General features: G+C 39.2%; 4 protein-coding genes and 1 non-coding gene across 5 annotated transcripts; 3 read left to right on the top strand and 2 right to left on the bottom strand.

Annotated features, from left to right (window-relative positions):
- Positions 1-2,631: 2,631 nt before the first annotated feature.
- Positions 2,632-2,892, bottom strand: POX_g09167 (uncharacterized protein; the record flags this gene model as incomplete). The annotated part of the gene is made up of 1 exon (XM_050117927.1): positions 2,632-2,892. One exon carries the CDS (start codon positions 2,890-2,892, stop codon positions 2,632-2,634), a length of 261 nt encoding a protein of 86 aa, XP_049966071.1.
- A 692-nt stretch (positions 2,893-3,584) lies between these two features.
- On the bottom strand, positions 3,585-4,400 carry POX_g09166 (uncharacterized protein; the record flags this gene model as incomplete). Its single annotated transcript, XM_050117926.1, has 1 exon — positions 3,585-4,400. The coding sequence occupies one exon, from the start codon at positions 4,398-4,400 to the stop codon at positions 3,585-3,587; it is 816 nt and encodes a 271-aa protein (XP_049966070.1).
- A 1,129-nt stretch (positions 4,401-5,529) lies between these two features.
- POX_g09165 (uncharacterized protein) lies at positions 5,530-7,509 on the top strand (the record flags this gene model as incomplete). The annotated part of the gene is made up of 3 exons (XM_050117925.1): positions 5,530-7,148; positions 7,197-7,315; positions 7,373-7,509. The coding sequence occupies 3 exons, from the start codon at positions 5,530-5,532 to the stop codon at positions 7,507-7,509; spliced, it is 1,875 nt and encodes a 624-aa protein (XP_049966069.1).
- Positions 7,510-8,429: 920 nt separating this feature from the next.
- On the top strand, positions 8,430-8,503 carry POX_tR164. The gene has a single exon. It is a non-coding gene; the product is annotated as a tRNA-Val (tRNA).
- A 1,190-nt stretch (positions 8,504-9,693) lies between these two features.
- POX_g09164 (uncharacterized protein) lies at positions 9,694-10,412 on the top strand (the record flags this gene model as incomplete). Its single annotated transcript, XM_050117924.1, has 4 exons — positions 9,694-9,750; positions 9,929-9,968; positions 10,035-10,286; positions 10,384-10,412. 4 exons carry the CDS (start codon positions 9,694-9,696, stop codon positions 10,410-10,412), a joined length of 378 nt encoding a protein of 125 aa, XP_049966068.1.
- Positions 10,413-19,623: the final 9,211 nt, after the last annotated feature.

Raw genomic sequence — 19,623 nt, 5'->3', positions numbered from 1 at the left:
GCTAATCTCGCTCTAGAATCGAATTAGGCTAACGATATAGCAGATAATCTATTATAAATCCTAGAGTATCTCTTATCTTATAGTATCTATTATAGGAGAGAGTAATTAATAATTACCTTTTATTACTATATTTTATTAGCTATCCTCTCGGCCTTCTTTACCTATACTATATTAGGGCTACGCTTTTACCTAATTATAATCTTATAACTATCTTTCTTTACTAGGCCTATATATTTAACCTCTACTCAAAGCTCTATTTAGTTATAAGTTATATAGATCCGAATAAATAGGCGAGGCGTCTCGAGACTCTATATATAGACTTATATATTAGTAGATCGATCAGGTAAATATAAGAGCGATATCTCTTATAGTTCCTCCTAGATAGACTATCCGCGGCTATAGATTCTTACTAGCCTTATACGTTATATATATAATCGATAGCTAGTAAGGATATAAGTCCTAATAGTTACGGAATAGTTAAGATATAGCTATCTTTCCTTTAATACTATCTAGGCGCGGCTTTATAGTATTAATATTACCTAGGATAGCTATATAATAGCCTATTGCTTTACTATATTAGAGTAGCGTTAGTTAGGCGCTATTATTCTACCGACCTTCTAGTAGCTTTTTAAAGGGGATAATAGTACCTAATTATACGAAAGGATTCTTAATTATTTCCGTATATTCGACTAGTATTATAATAAGGATCCCTAAAGAGCTAGATAAGGCCTTATACGAAACTACTAGTTCTTAGCTATCTAAGAGCTCGTTAGATAGTATCTATTAATCTATATAGCTTATATACTTCTTTAGCCGGATTATAAGTATCGCCTAATCTCTATCCTATACTATATAAAAAGTATTTACCTTAGCGAATAGTTTCTAAAGCGTTATTTCTTAATACCTCTTAATAGTACTCTTTCTCTAGAGAGCTAGAGCGCTATACTCTAGAGTACTATTATTTTTAATCTAGAGGACTAAAATAATTATATAGAGTATCTACTTAGTATATACTAGATCCTACTAATATAGTTATATAATCTTCTAGTCCGAGGAGTCCCTACTACCTAAATCGATAATAGCTTTCTTTCTTCGATATAGACGTAGTATAACGAAGTAAAGTATAGTCTCGCCTAGCGCTATCTTATAATATAGCCTAGAGATACTATTATAATCTTATCTTTAATACCTACTAGCGAAATAACCCTAGCTACTCGTCCGCGAAAAGCTATTCCTATAAATCTAATCAGAATCTCTAACTCTAGTAACTATCTCGATAATTATTCTTTACTAATAGTAGAAGAAGTCTTATAAAGTAATTACGATAGAATACCTCTAGTATATCTAGCTACTAGCGCTAGTAGTAATATATTTAGTACTCCTAAGGAGCCTTCCCTAATATAGAGTCTACTCCGTAGAATTTACTCTATCTCGGACGTACTTATTAGACGCAAGTTATAGGAGTTACCTATAGTCTTATATAATCTAGATATCCTATTCTATTAGGATTAGATAGTTTTTACTTAGTTTATTAGGTCCTAGAGAGCACGAGCGAAATAATATCCTTAAGGCTCTTATATACTAGGAAGCTATAGAGCTAAGGATATATAGGAAGTTCTTATACTTTAATCGGAAGAGGATAGGGCTATCGGAGATAATACTAGGGTTTATTAATCTAGCTACTAGCTAGACGAATAAGATTTAGCTAGAGTAGGATCGTAGTAATAGGGATAATCTTCCGCCTCTAGGTCTACTATTTATACTATAGGAACTATAGGAACTATAGGGTATATAGGGCACCCTAGAGACGTAGGGTACCCTAGAAATATAGGCTACCTAAGACACCCTTAGTACCCTAGAAACGTAGGCTACCTAAGATACCCTTAGCACCTAAGACACCTACGGTACCTAAGACACCTACGGCACCTAAGATATATAGGGTACCTAAGACACCTAAGGCATCTAAGGCACCTATAGTACCTAAAGTACCTAAGGTATATAGGGCACGTAGGGCATATAGGGCACGCAGGGTATATAGGGTATATATCGTACCTAAGATTAGCAGAGGCTATAATCTTAGCAAAGATAGCACCCTTATTCCTTATCGCTACTACCGAGGACCCTAGCCTAAAATCATCCCTTAGCACCCCGCTTAGTACTAGATCCTTACTAACCGCAGACCCTAGTAATATCGTAGAACCTTTCCTTATCCTAAGTTAACCTATCTTTATAGAGTACTCTATAGCTCCGTTTTAGTACGCCTACGTTAACCTTATCGGCAGGGCCCTCCGCGTCGCTATTAGATTCTCGCTTATAGCAGACTTCTATATATTAGGACCAGACCCTACGATAGGATTAAACTAGGCGACGGAGTTTAGCTTAGTAGCAGGGTTTATATTAGCAACAGGGTTCGAATTAGCAATAGGATTAGCATAAACGGCGGAGTTCGACTTAGATATATAATTAGACTTAGTAGTAGAATATATAATAGGTTGTAAATATTAAATTTTTATCCTTTAACTTTTTTTTTCTAATCTTAATTACTTTTATAAGGCCTAATACTATATAAGAAGAATTTTTCTTATTAGTAATAAACCTCTTCAGAGTAACTTAGCTTAGTAGTATAAAATCTTATATTATAAAAAGCTCGCGAGTCGAGTCAGAAACTCGCGAGCTAGCCCTTCTGACTCGAACTCGCGAGTAGCGCGGGCCAAGGACTCGCGAGTAATTGCAAGGCCTAGTCCGACGGGTGCGCTCTTCAATCTGGTTCCGGCGTGATTCGGCCAGCTCCCGTCTCTCTTTCTCGCGTCTTCCTTCATCTTCAGCGTACTTCCTTCTCTCTTCTTCCTGCAGAAAGAGACTTTTGTAGTCTGGGGAGCTGTTGTCGGCCATCGATTGTTGGAAAGGGGAAGCATTGAGACGACGACTGGCAAGTGCGGATGGGTGATCTCCAGGTGAGGTCAGCTGATAACGGCTCCCGGCAGAGGTATTTTCCCGGGGAATGGTCTTCAATCATCTCAGCTTATGTAGGTTTCATCGCCCAATAGTTGCCACATGATGATCATTTCGACAAATCATCCACCAATTTTACCAACTATGCTATATCCTTATCTTGTCTCTCGCACTTAAATCTACGATCTCCACACTGCTTCAAGAAAGGTAAGGAAAGTAACTTGTTACCCCTTCCACGTCCTCCCTCGGTCCGGGGAGGGGGGCAGGGGGGCTATGGACTATCTGGATCAACTGCACAGCCGACGAAAACAAGCTCTAGCCCATGACGGAATTGCAGGGGGGCTTTCGGCACCACTTATTTTTTCATAGCGGCCCTTTGGTCTATAAGTAAATCATTGTTTTCGGCGTCATGTCACCCATATGAAAACGTTTCCCGGTTCTTTAAATGGCCTGGTGTTGACCCGGCGATTTCTCCTAGCTGTGCCGCCGTGGTTTCTCCGTTAATATATCCTCAAAGGGAACAGAGACCTAAGGCACGCTATTTTCCGTCAATCTGTCTCAGTCTTTGATTATAGAGTATCCTGCGCCCAGTATTCCAGTAAGAGAGGATCCAAACTTGATTGACATTTCCTTCACTCGGCCATGCCATTCGACTGCAGCGAAAAAGCAGCGATATCCACGTTCGTAAATTGAACCCAGCTGGCCTTGACCCCGAACAATTCGAGTTTCTTATTAACTTTCTTAACCCAAGAAAAATCAGCCTGCAATCCTTGGGATGCAGGAGCACTATTTCCGTTAATAGAGGCCCGTGTCGTCTGCATTCGTGTCAGGCCATTGATGTGTGTTGCCTGGCCTCGAAGTAGCGACTCAACTGGCACCTCCAGTGATAGCTCAACTGGTGTGCTCTCGAGCACATATACTGGAGCACGTAGGAGAACGTCAAGCGGTGCCAGTTGGAGTACACTAGAAGGTACATTGCCCATTTTTTCCAGCTTTGTTACTGGCATATCCGTTAACACAGATAAGGGTGCTGACTGAAGCACGTGTGGTGGAACTGAGCCAAGTCCTATAAGGGTCGGTATTGGTAGCTTCTGGAGGACTTCCACAGTTGCGTGCTGTAGTACATGAACGGGAACGTTCTGCAACTTTGTAACTGACACAGCATTCAGCTTCTGGCTAGGTATCACCTTCAAAACGGCATTCGGAGCTTTTAGTAACACTTCGAGTGGGATCTCTGCACCCTCGTTGCAATCCCAAGGTACTGTCGGTTCGCAGGACAACGGTTCTTCTTCTCTTTCCAGTAGGCCTAATACCTGGTCGCTATACTGCTGAGATAAAACTTCATCCACAACTTTCGTCAATGCAAGCTGGACAAATTCTTCGACATCCTTGATCTTCCGATGTACCGTAAGCGGGCCCACTACTCGGTAACCAACGATGGCATCCATTGTCACTCTTCCGTTTGCTATTTTGTAATCTCTTCGGCGAAAGCTGAGAGACTTGTATCTTGTGTCAACCGGCACAAATTCCGCAGTGACCGGGTTCACAAATGATAGGCCAGAATTTAATATTTCAACGCGCCCGTGCCTTAACCGGAGCGCAGTTTGCTGACCGTCAACAAATTTGAAGGGCCACTTGAGCGGCCAAGTGAAGACCCAGCACGGAAATACCAAGAAAGCGATTAGATCTAGAAGCTCTGGTTAAGGCTGTGGCAACTGAAACGTGGCAGGGCCAACTTACCTTCACAGAAAAACGCAGCAGGATACAAGTCCAACATATTAAAGAGTATGGCAGCTTTTGCTGTTCAAATAAGATCTTACTTTGACGGCGCGACGATCCCCGGTTTGCCATACTCCCAGTCTCGGTCGGAGGAAGTTGGAGAGACGTATAAATAAGCTTACTCTGTCCTGGGCACAGAAGGGGGCTGCACATTCTGAGTCAATGAGACTTTCTGACGTCATACGTTTGATGGATTGCTTACTGGCAACAAATCTGGAACATACTGTTTCGCCGTTTGCGGATGAGGCAAAACATTGGTTGACCCCGTCTGATCTCGTCAACAGACCATCATATGACATTTAGTAATTGCTCCCAATGGCCAGTTATCGTATCACCGAAGGGGCTAGCCACACTGTAAACATGATTCTTTGAAGTGTGTCATGGAAAACTATGATGAAATGAAATCTGCATCTTTTGCCGTATAAAAAGGGCATTGTCAGGATAAGCGCGACGAAATGGGAATCTCTCCCCAGTGCTAAAACATGCGCTATAATCCCTCAGCCTCTTTTATTCCTGGTTCATCAAATATTCGTTATCATGCCTTCTTGGCCGAGGTTCGACGATACCAAAGCAGTGTTTGATCTAGTGGCCACAATATTTACGATTATCGGAGTATTTTACGGTATTTTCAAAGCACAATGGGAGCTTGGCTTGCGTCGAGCTACAGAACATCTAGGGGAAGTTTGCTGCGATGAAGAAAAAATGGGGTACTTTTTCCCAGCGATTCCTTCCAAAAAAAGGTTCTTCCCATTTTTCATCGGAAGAGTAAAAATTCCCGAAGTTCCAACTGTCGCTTGGATGATCAAGGCGGGCGATGAGGGCGTCTTCACTTCCTCAGTATTCAACTGGATATCCCGCCGTCAGGCACAAGTCTCCTGGAGGCCACTGTATGAAGCTGTCTTTCGAGAGATTGAATTCAAGAGGGAGTTCAACAGAATTCAGCAAAAAGAAATATGGTGCTGCAAGATGGGTCCTGAATTGGAACGCTACGCAAGCCATGCTGGTGTCGATGTACGAAAGCGCATAGCGACAGCCAAGCAACGCTCAGTGAATGCAATAGTAACTGGCCAAGCTAGCTTTCGAAAATTCGTTGGAATTCATAAAAAAAAAAAAACTCGTCGGCAGAAGTTCCTTCCTTGGCTCCCCGGAGTTAAGAAAAAAGCGGAAGATGGCGACGACCCTTTTCTATTCGATGTTCATGAAGTTCAAAGACCCGAGTTTGACCGGCAGTTCATGTATCTGCCTTCGAAAGTCAGGACCGAAACCCTCCCACCGTATAGGGCAACATATTCTCTTCCTAACGACGAAGAGATCAACGCGCCCTGGGGTCAGCCATTCATTGTTTTGGTAAGCAGCGTCAGACCGCTGAAATATTTGCCAAGACCTTCCCAAAAAGCCAATGGAAATCGATCTAAAGCTGTGACCTGCCCTGATTCGCCGAAAGACATTCAGCCTCTTTGGATTGATTGTAACATACCGTGCATTGAAGTTTCTGAAGAAGAAATTGCGGCTCTGGCTCTCATCCTTGGCATCAGCTTAAAGTGCCCACATTTTCTGGTACAAGGTATCGGGGCATTCAATGTTGCAATGAACTCAAGACTGTCTGGATGTCTCACTAAATACCGTCTCGTCTACTCCGGAGGCCCGGACCCCCGATCCAATGCTAAAGGTAGCGGATATTCGACGCTATTCGCAAAGCATCTTGCGTGTGGTTGTCTTCCGTTTGCGTGCGATGACTCGGATGTGCACACTATCGCTATTGACAACGTAATTTGCCAGTCCATCAAAAATGGAAAGCCTATTCTGGACAAAAAATCCAAATGGACAACAGCTATGTACTATCTTGACAAGTTGCCAGCATCGAGAGGAAACAATTTCTATCACCAAAGTCAATCTGGAGGAGACCCTGGTGACATTATCAGCTGGGAGAACAAAATCGTCGGAAAATGGTGGGAGGCGGTGGCTGGAATTGCGTTTGGAGGACTGGTACCGTTTGCGACAAAAGCAATGGCCGACGCCGTTAGCTTTTCAGTTGGCGAATTCACAGGCAATAGAGCAAGGGAGTACCTTATGAGGCTTTTACTTGAAGTCGACAAGCAATCTCACCCGGCCATTCAAAATATGAGACTGTTTGGTTATACCGCAAAACTATCCCTATGGAGGAAGTGGGCTGATGGCAAGATTGGTCTCACTTTTCAGCCTGATCCCACTGACTATACCACACGCATAACAGTGGAAAGACTCGCTTCATACTGTACGCTGCTTGAGCGTATGATGGCGTGTGCATCCCAGAGCGGCCACGACCTCGCAAGTGACGTATTTAGGTGTTGCTCAGCCCAGATTGAACAGTCTTATACCTGCGCTGTCGGCTTGCGAAAAAGCCAAAGTTCGACAACCGTTTCTACAAAAGGCAGCGAGTATGTATGGAATCCTATTATAAGAAAACAGTTTTTAACATTCACAAGTGATACGTCGAAAGTACCCACCAGCTTCTACCAAACTCAATCGTCCAAAGGCCCACAGTATCAGTCAACTAGCATAGAGGACGATTTGGATCACATCCTTCAAAAGATCCGTGTACTCGGTTTGGCCTCCATAACTAGCCGAGATTGTGCTAAAGTGGCCATATTGATAATTTCAGAATGGGCAAATATTGTACGAGAGGTTCATTGGGAAGACAATTTTGACGCCGGCTCAGACCCTAGCGAGCGGAAGAATACCGCTGCCTACAATCCTGTTTTAATGTCATACCTGCCCGATACCTCGCTTTGGGAGTGAGAGGAACAACTCAAACTATCTTTTGATCAAAACAGGGAGATAATAATGCAACTTGCCGACAACATGACTTTGTCCATGTAGAGTGGTGACTTACTTTGTCCGGCTTAGGCTAGATTTGGTCTGGACTGATGCGATAATCATATTTAATCACCCCGTAATAGATATCTCGTTCCAAAACATTTGAAACGGCCCCACGTAGCCAGGATCCCTAGTGGTTAGCTTATTAGCTCCCCATGAAGCAGCTGTGCGATCACTCAACCAGTCGATAGTTGTTTCAGATACCTCAAGATTTCTGTTCACCAGGCTTCGAGCAACGTATGTTTTGGTGTCAGCTTTGAACACATGAGCCATCGCCGATGTCGCTGGAAGTTGAGATATTTCGGAGGCATTGGGACGAGGATCGGTCACATCATCTGGTCCCTCAATTGATGCTGGTGTGCTATGCCCCTGTGAAAGGCTCCTGAACAAAGCAAATAAAGGAAAACCTCTATCGTGTTGGGCTTGAGGATTTTCGAGAGCATTCTTAAGGCAGGCCGCGGCAAGGCGGTGTCCATTTTCGAGGGCAGTTGGGAGGCTGGTTAGTGAATAAAGTGAACAAAATGGATCTATTTGTTTATATATCTGCTTCCGGACAACAATTATTTGCATGACCACGGTTTTGCATCGGTTTGCCTTTGGTCAAAGTTTACCTTTTGACTATCCTTGAAGATACAATGTTAAGAGTACAGATTACTTGGCATCCGACACCTCAAAAGTGCTTGAAAGTACTTGGTGATGTGGATCTCGAATGGATGTGACGAGAAATCTCTGAGACTCTCAGAACGTTATTGCTTTTGATCTGATTCGGTTGGAGGACGCCATTCAGGAGCTACTGTATTGACTGGATTGTAAGACAAGACTGGTTTTTCCATTCCGTAAAAGGCCGGATGGTGTAGTTGGTTATCACGTATCGTTAACACCGATAAGGTCCTGGGATCGAGCCCCAGTCTGGTCAGTCTTTTTAGTCTGCGTTCATGTTAATAGTACTTTATATGTTTGAGTTAATCAGGAGAGGAGAAGTAATATCAAGTTTTAGGGCCATTGAACTAAAAGAGATTGCCCTCTCTAGATATTTACTGTGTAGCAGTCAGGTGTCCTTAAGGCATTTCTCCTAGTTATAGGTCTTCCTCTTCTTTCTTCTCTCTTTTGACTCCCTAATATAGATATTTTGCCTCCAGATTACTTCCTTGCCTTGAGACTTTTAGGTCTATTAAACAGCATATATTTATATTATATATTAAAAATCTTTATACTATTTAGTAGAACTAGTATTATATTAGGACTACCCGTCTAGTCCTGCGGAGGTTCGGATCAGAGTGAAGGTCCTAGGGTGACCCCTAGTATATGATTCAGACTAATCGCTAAGGAACTAAGGTAGCTACTCCTATAAGTAGTAGTTAGGGCCCGCGGGTACGGCGGGATATAACTATATCTTGCGTAAAAGTACTACGGCGGCTTATAGGCCCTATATATATAGTATAGCTAGGTTATAATATTATCCTCCTCCTTAGAGGGCTATGTCCCTACGGCCTATTACGCTCCTCTTAGTAGCTCCTCTTAGTAATACCTTTTTATCCTCCTATATATTCTCCTATTATATAGTTTATACCTTTATCTTAGGGAATATAAATATAGGAGTGTACGTTTTATCTATATATATCTTCCTTGCCTTTATCTCGTATATATAGGTATAGGAGTAAGCGTTTTACTTCTTTAATATATTACTCTTTAATCTAGATATTACTATTTTTATAGTTATAGCTCTTTCTTTAAGTATCCCTCTCTCCCTATTCCGCGATATTATTAGGCGTTATTATAGAGATATAAGAGCGCTATATTTCCTTTATATCTTGCTCTCTATCTTAATTAGAGTCCCTTATAATACCTTTAAACTTCGTATCTTAGAATATTCCTAGGAATCTCGCGAGGATATAGTATATCCGCTATCTTAAGTACTTACGCTATAATCCCTAATACTAATACGTAATATCTACTAGCTAGCGTATCTACTCGTATTATTCTACTAGGCGCTACTCTTATTATTTAGTAAGTCCTCTTTATCTTCTATAGGAGTTTATCTAACTTATATATTGTAGTGGGGGATTCGGTTGCATGTACTTAAAGGCGGATATTTAGTAGTAGGAGATGCCTGAGAGCCTTACCGCCGAGGAAGGTTATCTAGGACCTAGCTTGCGGGATCCGGTATTATCATTATACTTGAACAACAGTTTAGACGGAGGATTCAGGATAGTCTTTATAGTCAGATTCCTTACACTTAAAATATTATACTCTTTTTGATTCCTGCCTTTAGTACCTGATATCGGATCTTACGATTACTTTGGAGGATTCTAGGACTTGCGTGCTTATAGGTTTGGTTTAGTTCCTCTATAACTCGACCTGTCTGGTGAGATCAGACTACCGTAAGCATTCCCTTCTTTATTGGTAACCGACGCAGGGGCTTTGTAATAAAGGTGGCTAAGATAGAGGACCATACTATTCCTACGATGCGATTGTGAAAGGATCCGCTACTGAGATTGCTACTGAGATTGCTGCTAAGATTGCTGCTGAGATTGCTACTGAGATTGCTGCTGAGATTACTGCTGAGATTGCTGCTGAGATTGCTGCTGAGATTGCTGCTGAGATTACTGCTAAGACTGCTAAGACTAAGACGACTAGAACGACTACTACGACCGCTACGACCGCTACTATTACAACTACCGCTATAATTGAGAAATTCTGTACTTTTCTGCAGAAAAAGTGGGTAACGCGTTTAACCCTGACGAAAAATTGAGAGAAATTGAGACTATTATTCGAAACTGATACCTTATATTATAGCTAAATACGCGACTTTTAGCTATATATAGGGGGCTGCTCCTACCGAGGGTCTTATAGCTAACACTATACCTTTGTTCGACTAGTATACCTAGCTCGTTCGCGGATTGTTAGCCGATCGATACTAAGAGGATCGAGATATATTAATTCGATTACTAAAAATGTCTCCGGACTAATTATATTAATAGATGAACTTAGTCTATCCGAACTTTATATAGAGTTAGTTTATTACTTTAGAAAGGTTTCTATAGGCGGCTAATATAACGATCTTACTAGAAGAGAATACTATACTAAAACGGTAGTTACAAAATTCTTCTACAGAAGAAAACACGAGAAAAACGTATACTAAACGGACGACGAAAAGCGATAAAAAAGAAAGGAACGGCTATAAGAAGAGAGTGAAAAACCAGAAGAAAAATCGAAAAGAATCAGGAATAGCGCTACTATCTAGACTAGCTACTAATTTTACGACTTCGTTAAATTTAAAGAGTTAATTACCTTGCGAATCTTACTATGTCCCTCTAGATACTATTATACCTAAAAAACCCTAAAAATATCCGGACTAGACAGAGCCTACGAAGCTAAAGTAATTATCGTAATCTAAATAACTAAATAACTACAGAATATCTTTAGATATACCTATAAATATAACCTCTTTCGATACCTATCGTAATCCTAGTAATCGAGCCCTTTCTAAGTCTGCTAAGGGATCGCCTAAAGGGTTTAGCGAGAGAGTACCGCTACTGCTACCGCTACCGCCGAGACTAGCTCCTTCGCTAATACTAACGCAAGTTTATACGCCTAATTCAGAGATATAAACTTTACGATATATAGTTAGGACTATACCTAAGCTAGGAACCCCTAGTACGCTACGATTCGAAGGTAGAAATATATCAGAATTCTTAGATAGTTTTGAACGCATATATAAGCGCTATAATATAAGAAATAACGCGCGAATTTTAGAGATCCTTCTAGATTACTACGGTTAGCTATAGCGTATATAGGTTAAGGCGAATACTAACTAGCAAGCGAAGAACAAGAAAGAGTTTTTCTAGGACTTTAAAGATTAGTATCGCGATACGGATAGCCTATAGGCTACCTATACCCGTACCTAGCTATAGAGTTTCTATAGGAATCGTATCGAATAGGACGACTTTTATATATACTTAACTACCTTTTCGTCTATTTCCTCGTATCTAGTAAAGAGAGGAGATATTAGCGATTTAGAACGATATACTTAGTTTATCGAAGAACTACCCGAAAAGTTAAGATCGAAATTAATTAAGAAGGAGAAAATTAATATTAACTACCCTTCTAGGAGCAAAAGACAGATCTCTTTCGATTAGATCGAAAAAGCTACTAGGGATCTAAATTAGGACTAGAAGGATTACGATCTCGCGATAGGCTATATAGTACCCGAGAAAGGAATCTAGGTCTACGCGGATTCTAGAGAAAAATCGTATAAGGGACGGAAAATAATAGATACTCCGAAAAATAGAGGTTCTGCGATTAAGAATACGAGCTCTCTAAGAGGATAGGATTTAGAAAGTTTAACGAAAGCTTTTAACGGTCTGTCGGTAAATATGCTAAAGGTTATTAAAGACTAGCGGAAGGCTACCGATAAACAGAGAGTCTTAGTTTAGTACCTAATCGCGAAAAATAATAACCGAAATAACCCTGCTTATATACCTATAAGATAGATATCTGATAGTTACTACTAGTATAGGAATAAAGGGTATTAGGTAACCGGTTATCCTATCTATCTAAGTATATAAAATAAAGGACTATACTACCGGAATAAACTAAATCGGGTAGTACTCGGAAGGATTAGTGAGAATAGACCGGAGGCGCGCAAGAGAGGTAACTAATTTTAGAAGGATATAGTTCCGGACTAGTACTAGTAGTAGAAGAGTCAACGCGTAAGCGTTAACGCTATCTCTACTATTACTACGCCTTAATTATATTTAGGAGTCTATTCTTACTATACTCCGTAAATTTATACTACTTAGGTAGATTTAGTAGGGATTTCCCTTAGAAAAGACGCTAATTTCAAAGGATTAGAAGAGAGCGAAGACGAAATATACAAGGAAGAAGTCTTCGCTATTAATAGATAACTAGCTAGTCGCAAGCGCTCTAACTAGTCTAGAAATTATACGAAAGTGCGTAGTATACGTCCGAGTAGATACCGTCTAGCGACTATTAATAAAGACGATATAATAGCGGATATAGCACTAGCCCCTTTACGAATTTCTTCTATAGAAGAAATTTATAGGCGGGAACAGGATCGCTAACTAAACGGTTAGCCGCGAGATTCTTCTGTAGAAGAAATCTAAGACTAGGGTAGTTAGACCTAGAGAGCTAGTTAAGACGTAAGATTTTCGACGCCTACTTACCCGTCTGGACCGGGAAATTCGTCGACTATCTAAAAGCGCCTAAAACCTTCCGCGGATACTACTACCTAACGTAAGGAAGAAATTGCTAGAAAATTGCTAGCTATTCCTATACCGCCTACGATTATACTAGGTAATCTAATATTTATATCACCGTAACTACGTAGCTAAGTCAGAAATATTGCGAATTCCTTCGAACCTTCGGTACCTATAATTACTACGGATACTACAAATGCTACTACGCCTATATACTTCGCTACTACTTAGCGAGTTGCAAAAGTAGATAAAGTAACCGCGCGGGTGCAGGATCTTAGGAGATCGGTACGAATCTCTGCGCCGCGAAATTCGGGTACAGTTAAGGAATATACTAGAGGGCTCTTGCGTATAAAGGTATACGTGTATAGGTATAAGCTTAAAGCTACGATTAATTAGGGATTATTAGTTAATCTTATTTCCCTAGAAACGGTACGTATATTGAACCTTAATATTCGAAAAGATCTAAAGCTATATATAGTACCTATTAATAGCTAAACGCGTCCCTTTTACGGAGTTACAGAAGGCTTACCTATTTTAATCAGCGATATTATAACGCACTCTTACTATATAATTATAAAGGATTATATAGCAGAGATTCTCCTAGGACGAATCTAGTTACGCGATACAATAGCTTCTACTACGGAGAAAATTAATAGTTCTGTTAAAATAGCAGTCTTTTCGGAAGACCGGACTAGGAAGTTAGTCTTTAAGGCATATTCTCCGAGTAAGAAAACTTCGGTCTAGGAGTACTAGCTATAGCCTAAAGATTTTATAGAACCTACGAATACAGAGGTAGATTTTTTAGGATATCCGGAAGCCTAATTAGCGATACTTCCGGTATAATAAATAAGACGCCGACGCTAAAAATAGGCTACAATTTACTATACGTTTTAATAGTGCCCTCTAAAAACGCTATAAAAGCACCAAAAATATTTAAAAATACAAGAGACAGAAAGATATTAAAAATTTTGGATAAATTAAGATTTAGCTATAACTATAAGATTCCGCGTAGGTAGCTATAGGATATTGCTACAAGATTTCTACGACTAAGGTATCTTTTAACTATAAATCCGAGCCCTAACCCTACAGGTATAGGTATACCGGTTTTACTTTATTTAAAAGAGTAGCGGACAAGATTAAACTAGTTAACGCGACCGAAAACGGTAGATCGGTGCTAACTAGTTATACGAATTAGAAGGAAATCTGCGAAAAGAAATACTTTACTAAATATCGCGCGTCTGATATTAAAAGTAATTTAATAATCTGCTAATATCGCGGATCTCTACAATCGTAAGAGGTACGCGTCTAATACCTAAAAGGGAGCAGAAAATATTAATTAGAAAGGATCTTCTACCGAAAGAAAAAGGATTATTACGCGAGATACTATTTAAAAGAGAAGGTTGTTTTGCGTGGATTAGTCCTATATATCTTTGATTTTCCCGGAAGTAATACCGCTATAACGTATTAAGACGATTCGGTATAAGGCCTAGTAGTATCCTAGATTTTGAATCCCGCTAGCGCTAAAAGGTGTGGTTAAAGAGATATTATAGGAAAGATTACAAAAGGGGTCCTAGAATATTGCGATAGTCCCTACCGAAATCCTTGTTTTTGGTACGCAAGAAGAATAGAAAATATCGTATAGTGAACGCTATAATATATATTAACAAAGTAATAGTGCGAGATGCGAATATGCCCCCTAATACGGACGAATTCGTTAAAGAATTTTTAGGTATAGTAATATCGTCCGCTATTAATCTATTTTCCGGGTATAACTAGATAACTCTAGATAGTCGCGATCGAAATATAATAGCGATTTAGACCCTAATCGGTTTACTAAGGCAGACTATATTATTATAAGGGGCTTCGAATTCTGTACCGTAATTCTAAAGAGTAGTTATATAGATCCTAGCTAATATTCTGTATATTACTAAACCTTTTATAGATAATATTCCGGTTAAAGGACCTAAGACCCGGTATAATAACGAGTTTATAAGACTAGGGATTAGGAGGTTTATCTTAGAATATATATAAAATCTAGATAAGACCCTATACCTTTTAGAACTTACAGGAGCGAGAGTTTCTACAGAAAAATCGTAACTTATAATATCCGGCCTTGAAATTATAGGCTAGGTGTACGATTCTAACGGGCGTAGACCTAATAAGCGGAAAATTTCTAAGTTAGCCGACTAGCCGGTCCCTGTTAATCGCGATAAGGTACGCTCTTTTGTTAGTCTTACGGTCTACTTTCGAATTCTAGTAAGGATTTTTAGTATATTATAGCGCTATTATATACGATATTACGGAAGGATACGATATTCGATTAGGGTAATAATAAATAGAATACCTTTAAGAAGATCAAGGAGATACTATATAGTTTTCCGGCGGTTATACTAGTCGATTATAGCTAGAATCCGTTAGACCTAACACTTATAGTAGACGCGTTAAAAATAGGATAGGGTAGCGTTTTGATGCAGAAAAGAGAAGGGGTATAACGAGTAGCACGATACGAGTTAGGGGTTTAGTCTAAATCAGAGCAAATATACGATACTAGAAAATTAGAATATCGAGGAGTAATAAAGGCGTTCAAAAAGCTACGGTATTAGCTATACAGGGTAGGTTTGGTTTATATTAGAAACTAATACTAATATACTAGTTACGTAGTTAAATCGACTAGCTTCAGACTTACCTAGGGCCTTAGTAACGCGATAGCTTACTTAGATTCGGCTCTTCGATTTTGATATAAAGTATATTCCTAGGACGAAAAATAGTGCCGCTAATAGCCTATCTAGGAAGCCCGCTACGCCTAAAGAAATAGAAGAGCAAGAAAAGGAGAGAGATATTAATAAATTTCGTAGCTAAAATCTCTTATCTTCGCGTTACGGTTTCCCGTAGAAACTATAGTTTCTATTAAAATTCCTGTTTCTTAGGAGATTTCTTCTGAGAAGAAACGACTATTAATACAGAAATTCTGGACGGATTATATTAGAAGAATCTTAGAAAATTGCAAGGTTCTTAACGATACTACGTAGGCCCGCTAAGATATCTCGTAGTAAATTTAGCATATTAAGAAAAAGGCTTTAGATTTATAGTCTAAGATCGATATCTATTTTATAGAGGGTATAGCAGAGAGCTAATTATACGAAGGGTTTTAGACGATATTAGGATACGAAAAGAGACGCTATAGCGCTTATAAAGAATTAGGCTATAAAGGCCGCGAAGCTACTTACCTATTAGCTACGCGGTACTATTAGTTAGGAATATATAACGAGACTACGAAATTTGTGCGCGTATACTTCGAATACTAGGCGCGTATCCCGTTAGACTATATAAACCTACGGAAGCGCAAGACCGATACGAATCTAGGAGAAATAGTATATTAATACTACCCCGCTACCTAACGAGGAAGGTTAAAAAGGAGTTATCTAAGTAAGAGATTTAGCTAGTAGGTAGCTAGAAGCAAGGATTCTCTAGAAGGTAGATAGCAAAAGCGCTACCGGATTCGTTTAGGAGGATATTATCTATAGGTATAGGGTGCCTTAGGAGATTATTATTAATTTTAGTCCTAAATACGTTCGGAAATACGAAATTTTTTGAAATCGTACCGCGTTAATACTATTTTAATTTCGGTATATAACCCGTAGGCGAATAGGGCGATTAAGAGAGTAATACGAACTCTGAAAGACGCCTTATCTAAAATAATAAATAGGTATAAACTATTAGAAGGTATTAAACTAAAATAGTCCTAAAAGCTACCGGCCGCGATACTTACTAACAGAGCGACTTTGTATATATACTAGTATCTTACCCTTCCGATTTATTTATATAAGATACTATCTTGCCGTAGAATTAGATATACCTACCTAGTCGATACTACCCTAGGAAAAGGTAGAGACACGCGCAGATCTAATTACGTTACGAGCCGAATAAATTAAAAGACGAGACTAGGATATCTCTGATATAATAATACGGCTAGAGGCTAAGAGCTTAGAATAAAGAATATCACGACTCGCACAGAAACCTGAATTGCGCCCCTAAAAGAAAAAGATTTAGTCCTTCTCTATAATACTAGGTTAGAGGACGATATAATATCTAGAAAAAGCTCCGATTTAGATAGATAGGGCCGTATCGAATCAGAAAAGATCTAAAAAATAGCGTATACGAAATTAAAGAATTAGACGGCACCCTATACCGATAGATAAATAAGGTAAGCGCTAGTATTAATAGTAGTAGGCTAAAAAGATTTTATTACTAGGCGCTCTAGGATAAAAGAAATTTAGATAAGGATAAAAGAATTAAGGCTAAGAACGGATTGCTACCTACTACGTAAAGGCGCAGAAGAGGACGGCCGCCGCGAGAGGGATAGGGTTAATTTAATTCGATATTTTTCTTTATTAAAAAGGTAGTATATTGATTAGTCTGTTTAATACGAATATTTCGGATTTTTTTGTATTTTTGTTAATTTCTCTTAGAAGTAGATTAAATTTATTAGATTTGCTAAATTTTGTCTTTATTTAGAAATTTAGTAGTTTTTAGACTATTTTAAAGGTAATAGAAAAGGAGCTTGCTAGGGACGGCAAGATTTTTAGGAGGGGAGGGAAGTCTCCGGAGAGAGCTTAAATTATAATAATTTTCGCTAAGTACTATAAATTTCTTCTGCAGAAGATATCGACCTATAACGATACGTTAAACTCTGCGAATTTCTTCCGCGAAATTTCTTCTACGGAAGAATTTAATATAATAGACTAGGCTATATATCCGCTATAGCTAATATCTTAATATTATACCTTCGATACTAAGTAATCGTTTAATATAAATTACTTCCCCTACTAAGATTATCGAAGAATTACGTACGCTACCTACGGACTAGGTCTATAAGACGGCAAAGCTCTATCTATATAAGATTTGCGAAAAAGGGTAGGTATTTTTAGACTCGGTCGCGATCGAACTCTATACCTTTATAAAGGATAGCGAATTTTGAAGGGATATAAGACTTAGGAAGATTTTAGGATAGCTAGACGGTAGCAAGAGAAGTAATTAATCGTCGCGAATATAACAAGAACTATATCTAGTAAGTATATACGTAGCGCTATAAGCTTAGAATAGGGACGCTAAAAAGATTATAATCAGAGTCCGAACGAAAACGTTCGCCGAAAAGGTTAGCAAACTAGTAAGGAGCGGGATTAGTTTCGAAGAGATATAGCTCCGAGTTAATAACGCTATTCTCTAACGACTTAAGAAAGGAATATAGGCGGGGGATCCGAAGAGCTAAAGAAGTTATATAAGGTAATCTTATAACGCCTATAAATCGCTAGATTTAACGGAACTAACGCTAGAACGGTTATTAAAACACTATCTATCGATTAATAAAGATAGATTTATATACGAATATTATCGGATACCGCGAATTTTAGATAAGGTAGATAAGGATCAGAGCCTAGCTCTAGATAAGGATAAAAGCTAAATTTCTTCTGTAGAAGAAATTTAATCGCAAAACCTAGATCTAGAAGGAAGCCGAATTTCTTCTGCAGAAGAAATCTAACCGCGCAAACAGAGCCCGGAACTAAACGATAACGATAAACGATCGTAGGAATCAGAACTATTAACGGAGTCTGCTACTAAGAAACCGAAGATATCGTAAGGTTTATTAAAGTTAGCACCCTACGGATACAAGATAGATACTTCTAGGCTAGCTAAAGTAGTTCCGAAGACGAAATTAGATACTAAAAGTAAGCGCGAAGCGCTAGTGATTTTTCGGCTTGTTAGTAGGTCTATCCGCGAAAATACGACCGAAATCAGCCCTGATTCGATTTATAAGGGGCATATAACTTAGCTAGTATATCTTTTATATATTTATACTAACGGTGTCGATTACGGACTCTAGTATAACGCTTGCGATACCTTTACGCCCGGCTCGGTACTAGGATAGGGCTAAGAAGGAATTTAAGGTTTAGTTTAAATATCCTCTAGAAAAGAACTTAGGAGCTACTTTCGATTCCCTCCTAAGATACGAAAACCTTTAGTATCGAATTTCGAGAAGATATAGTATCTGACTTTTTAGGATAAAGTTTTCGCTATTTTAGAAGGGTTCTACTAAGTTTTAGGAAGAAAATAGAGAGGGATTAGAACGTTAACGGAAGCGTGTAGTACTAATTTTTGTATAGCTACGTAACGATTAGGACGCTATTATCCTCGCGGTCTAATAGATATAATCGAGGAGGAATTTAATATATAACTAGTATTACTAATCGCGAAAGTATATACTAAGGGTTAGATAGGCTAAAAACGTATAGTATAGTAGTATCTAGTAACTAGTACGGCGACTATACCTACTACCTACTCTATATTCTGCTACGACCGGATTATTAATATCGGCTATTTCGTTTCCTTACTACGCGAAGAGTATATACCCTAGTAAAAGACTGCTTTCCGCTATCTTATATTAATATAACGGATCTCCTTGTATCCTAACGAATAGCGAATATAATCTAGGGGACGGTTTCTTTAACGGATAAGAACCTACACGAAATTGCACTAAAATACTACTTAGGATACAAAACTACCTCGCCGAGTAGTAGTAGAATCTGCGCGATCGTAGTTACTAGAAAGATAGTTTAATCTATAAGATATCGGCTACGATATAGACGGTAGAAGATAAGGAGAAATTTAGTCTCTCCTAGGAAAAAGTTATCTATAAAGGGAGATATACGTATTTCGAAGCTATACCTTCCTTATAGATTAATAGGACTAGCGACTTATCTTCGGCGAACGGTTTTGCCCTAGTTTTTAGTATTAGGGAAGATTATAAGACCCTAGATAG

This window comes from Penicillium oxalicum, chromosome VII, assembly GCF_001723175.1.
Source record: "Penicillium oxalicum strain HP7-1 chromosome VII, whole genome shotgun sequence".
NCBI classification, from domain to species: domain Eukaryota; kingdom Fungi; phylum Ascomycota; class Eurotiomycetes; order Eurotiales; family Aspergillaceae; genus Penicillium; species Penicillium oxalicum.
Note: the sequence above shows the minus strand (reverse complement) of the source record. Positions and strands in the feature narration are given on the sequence as shown.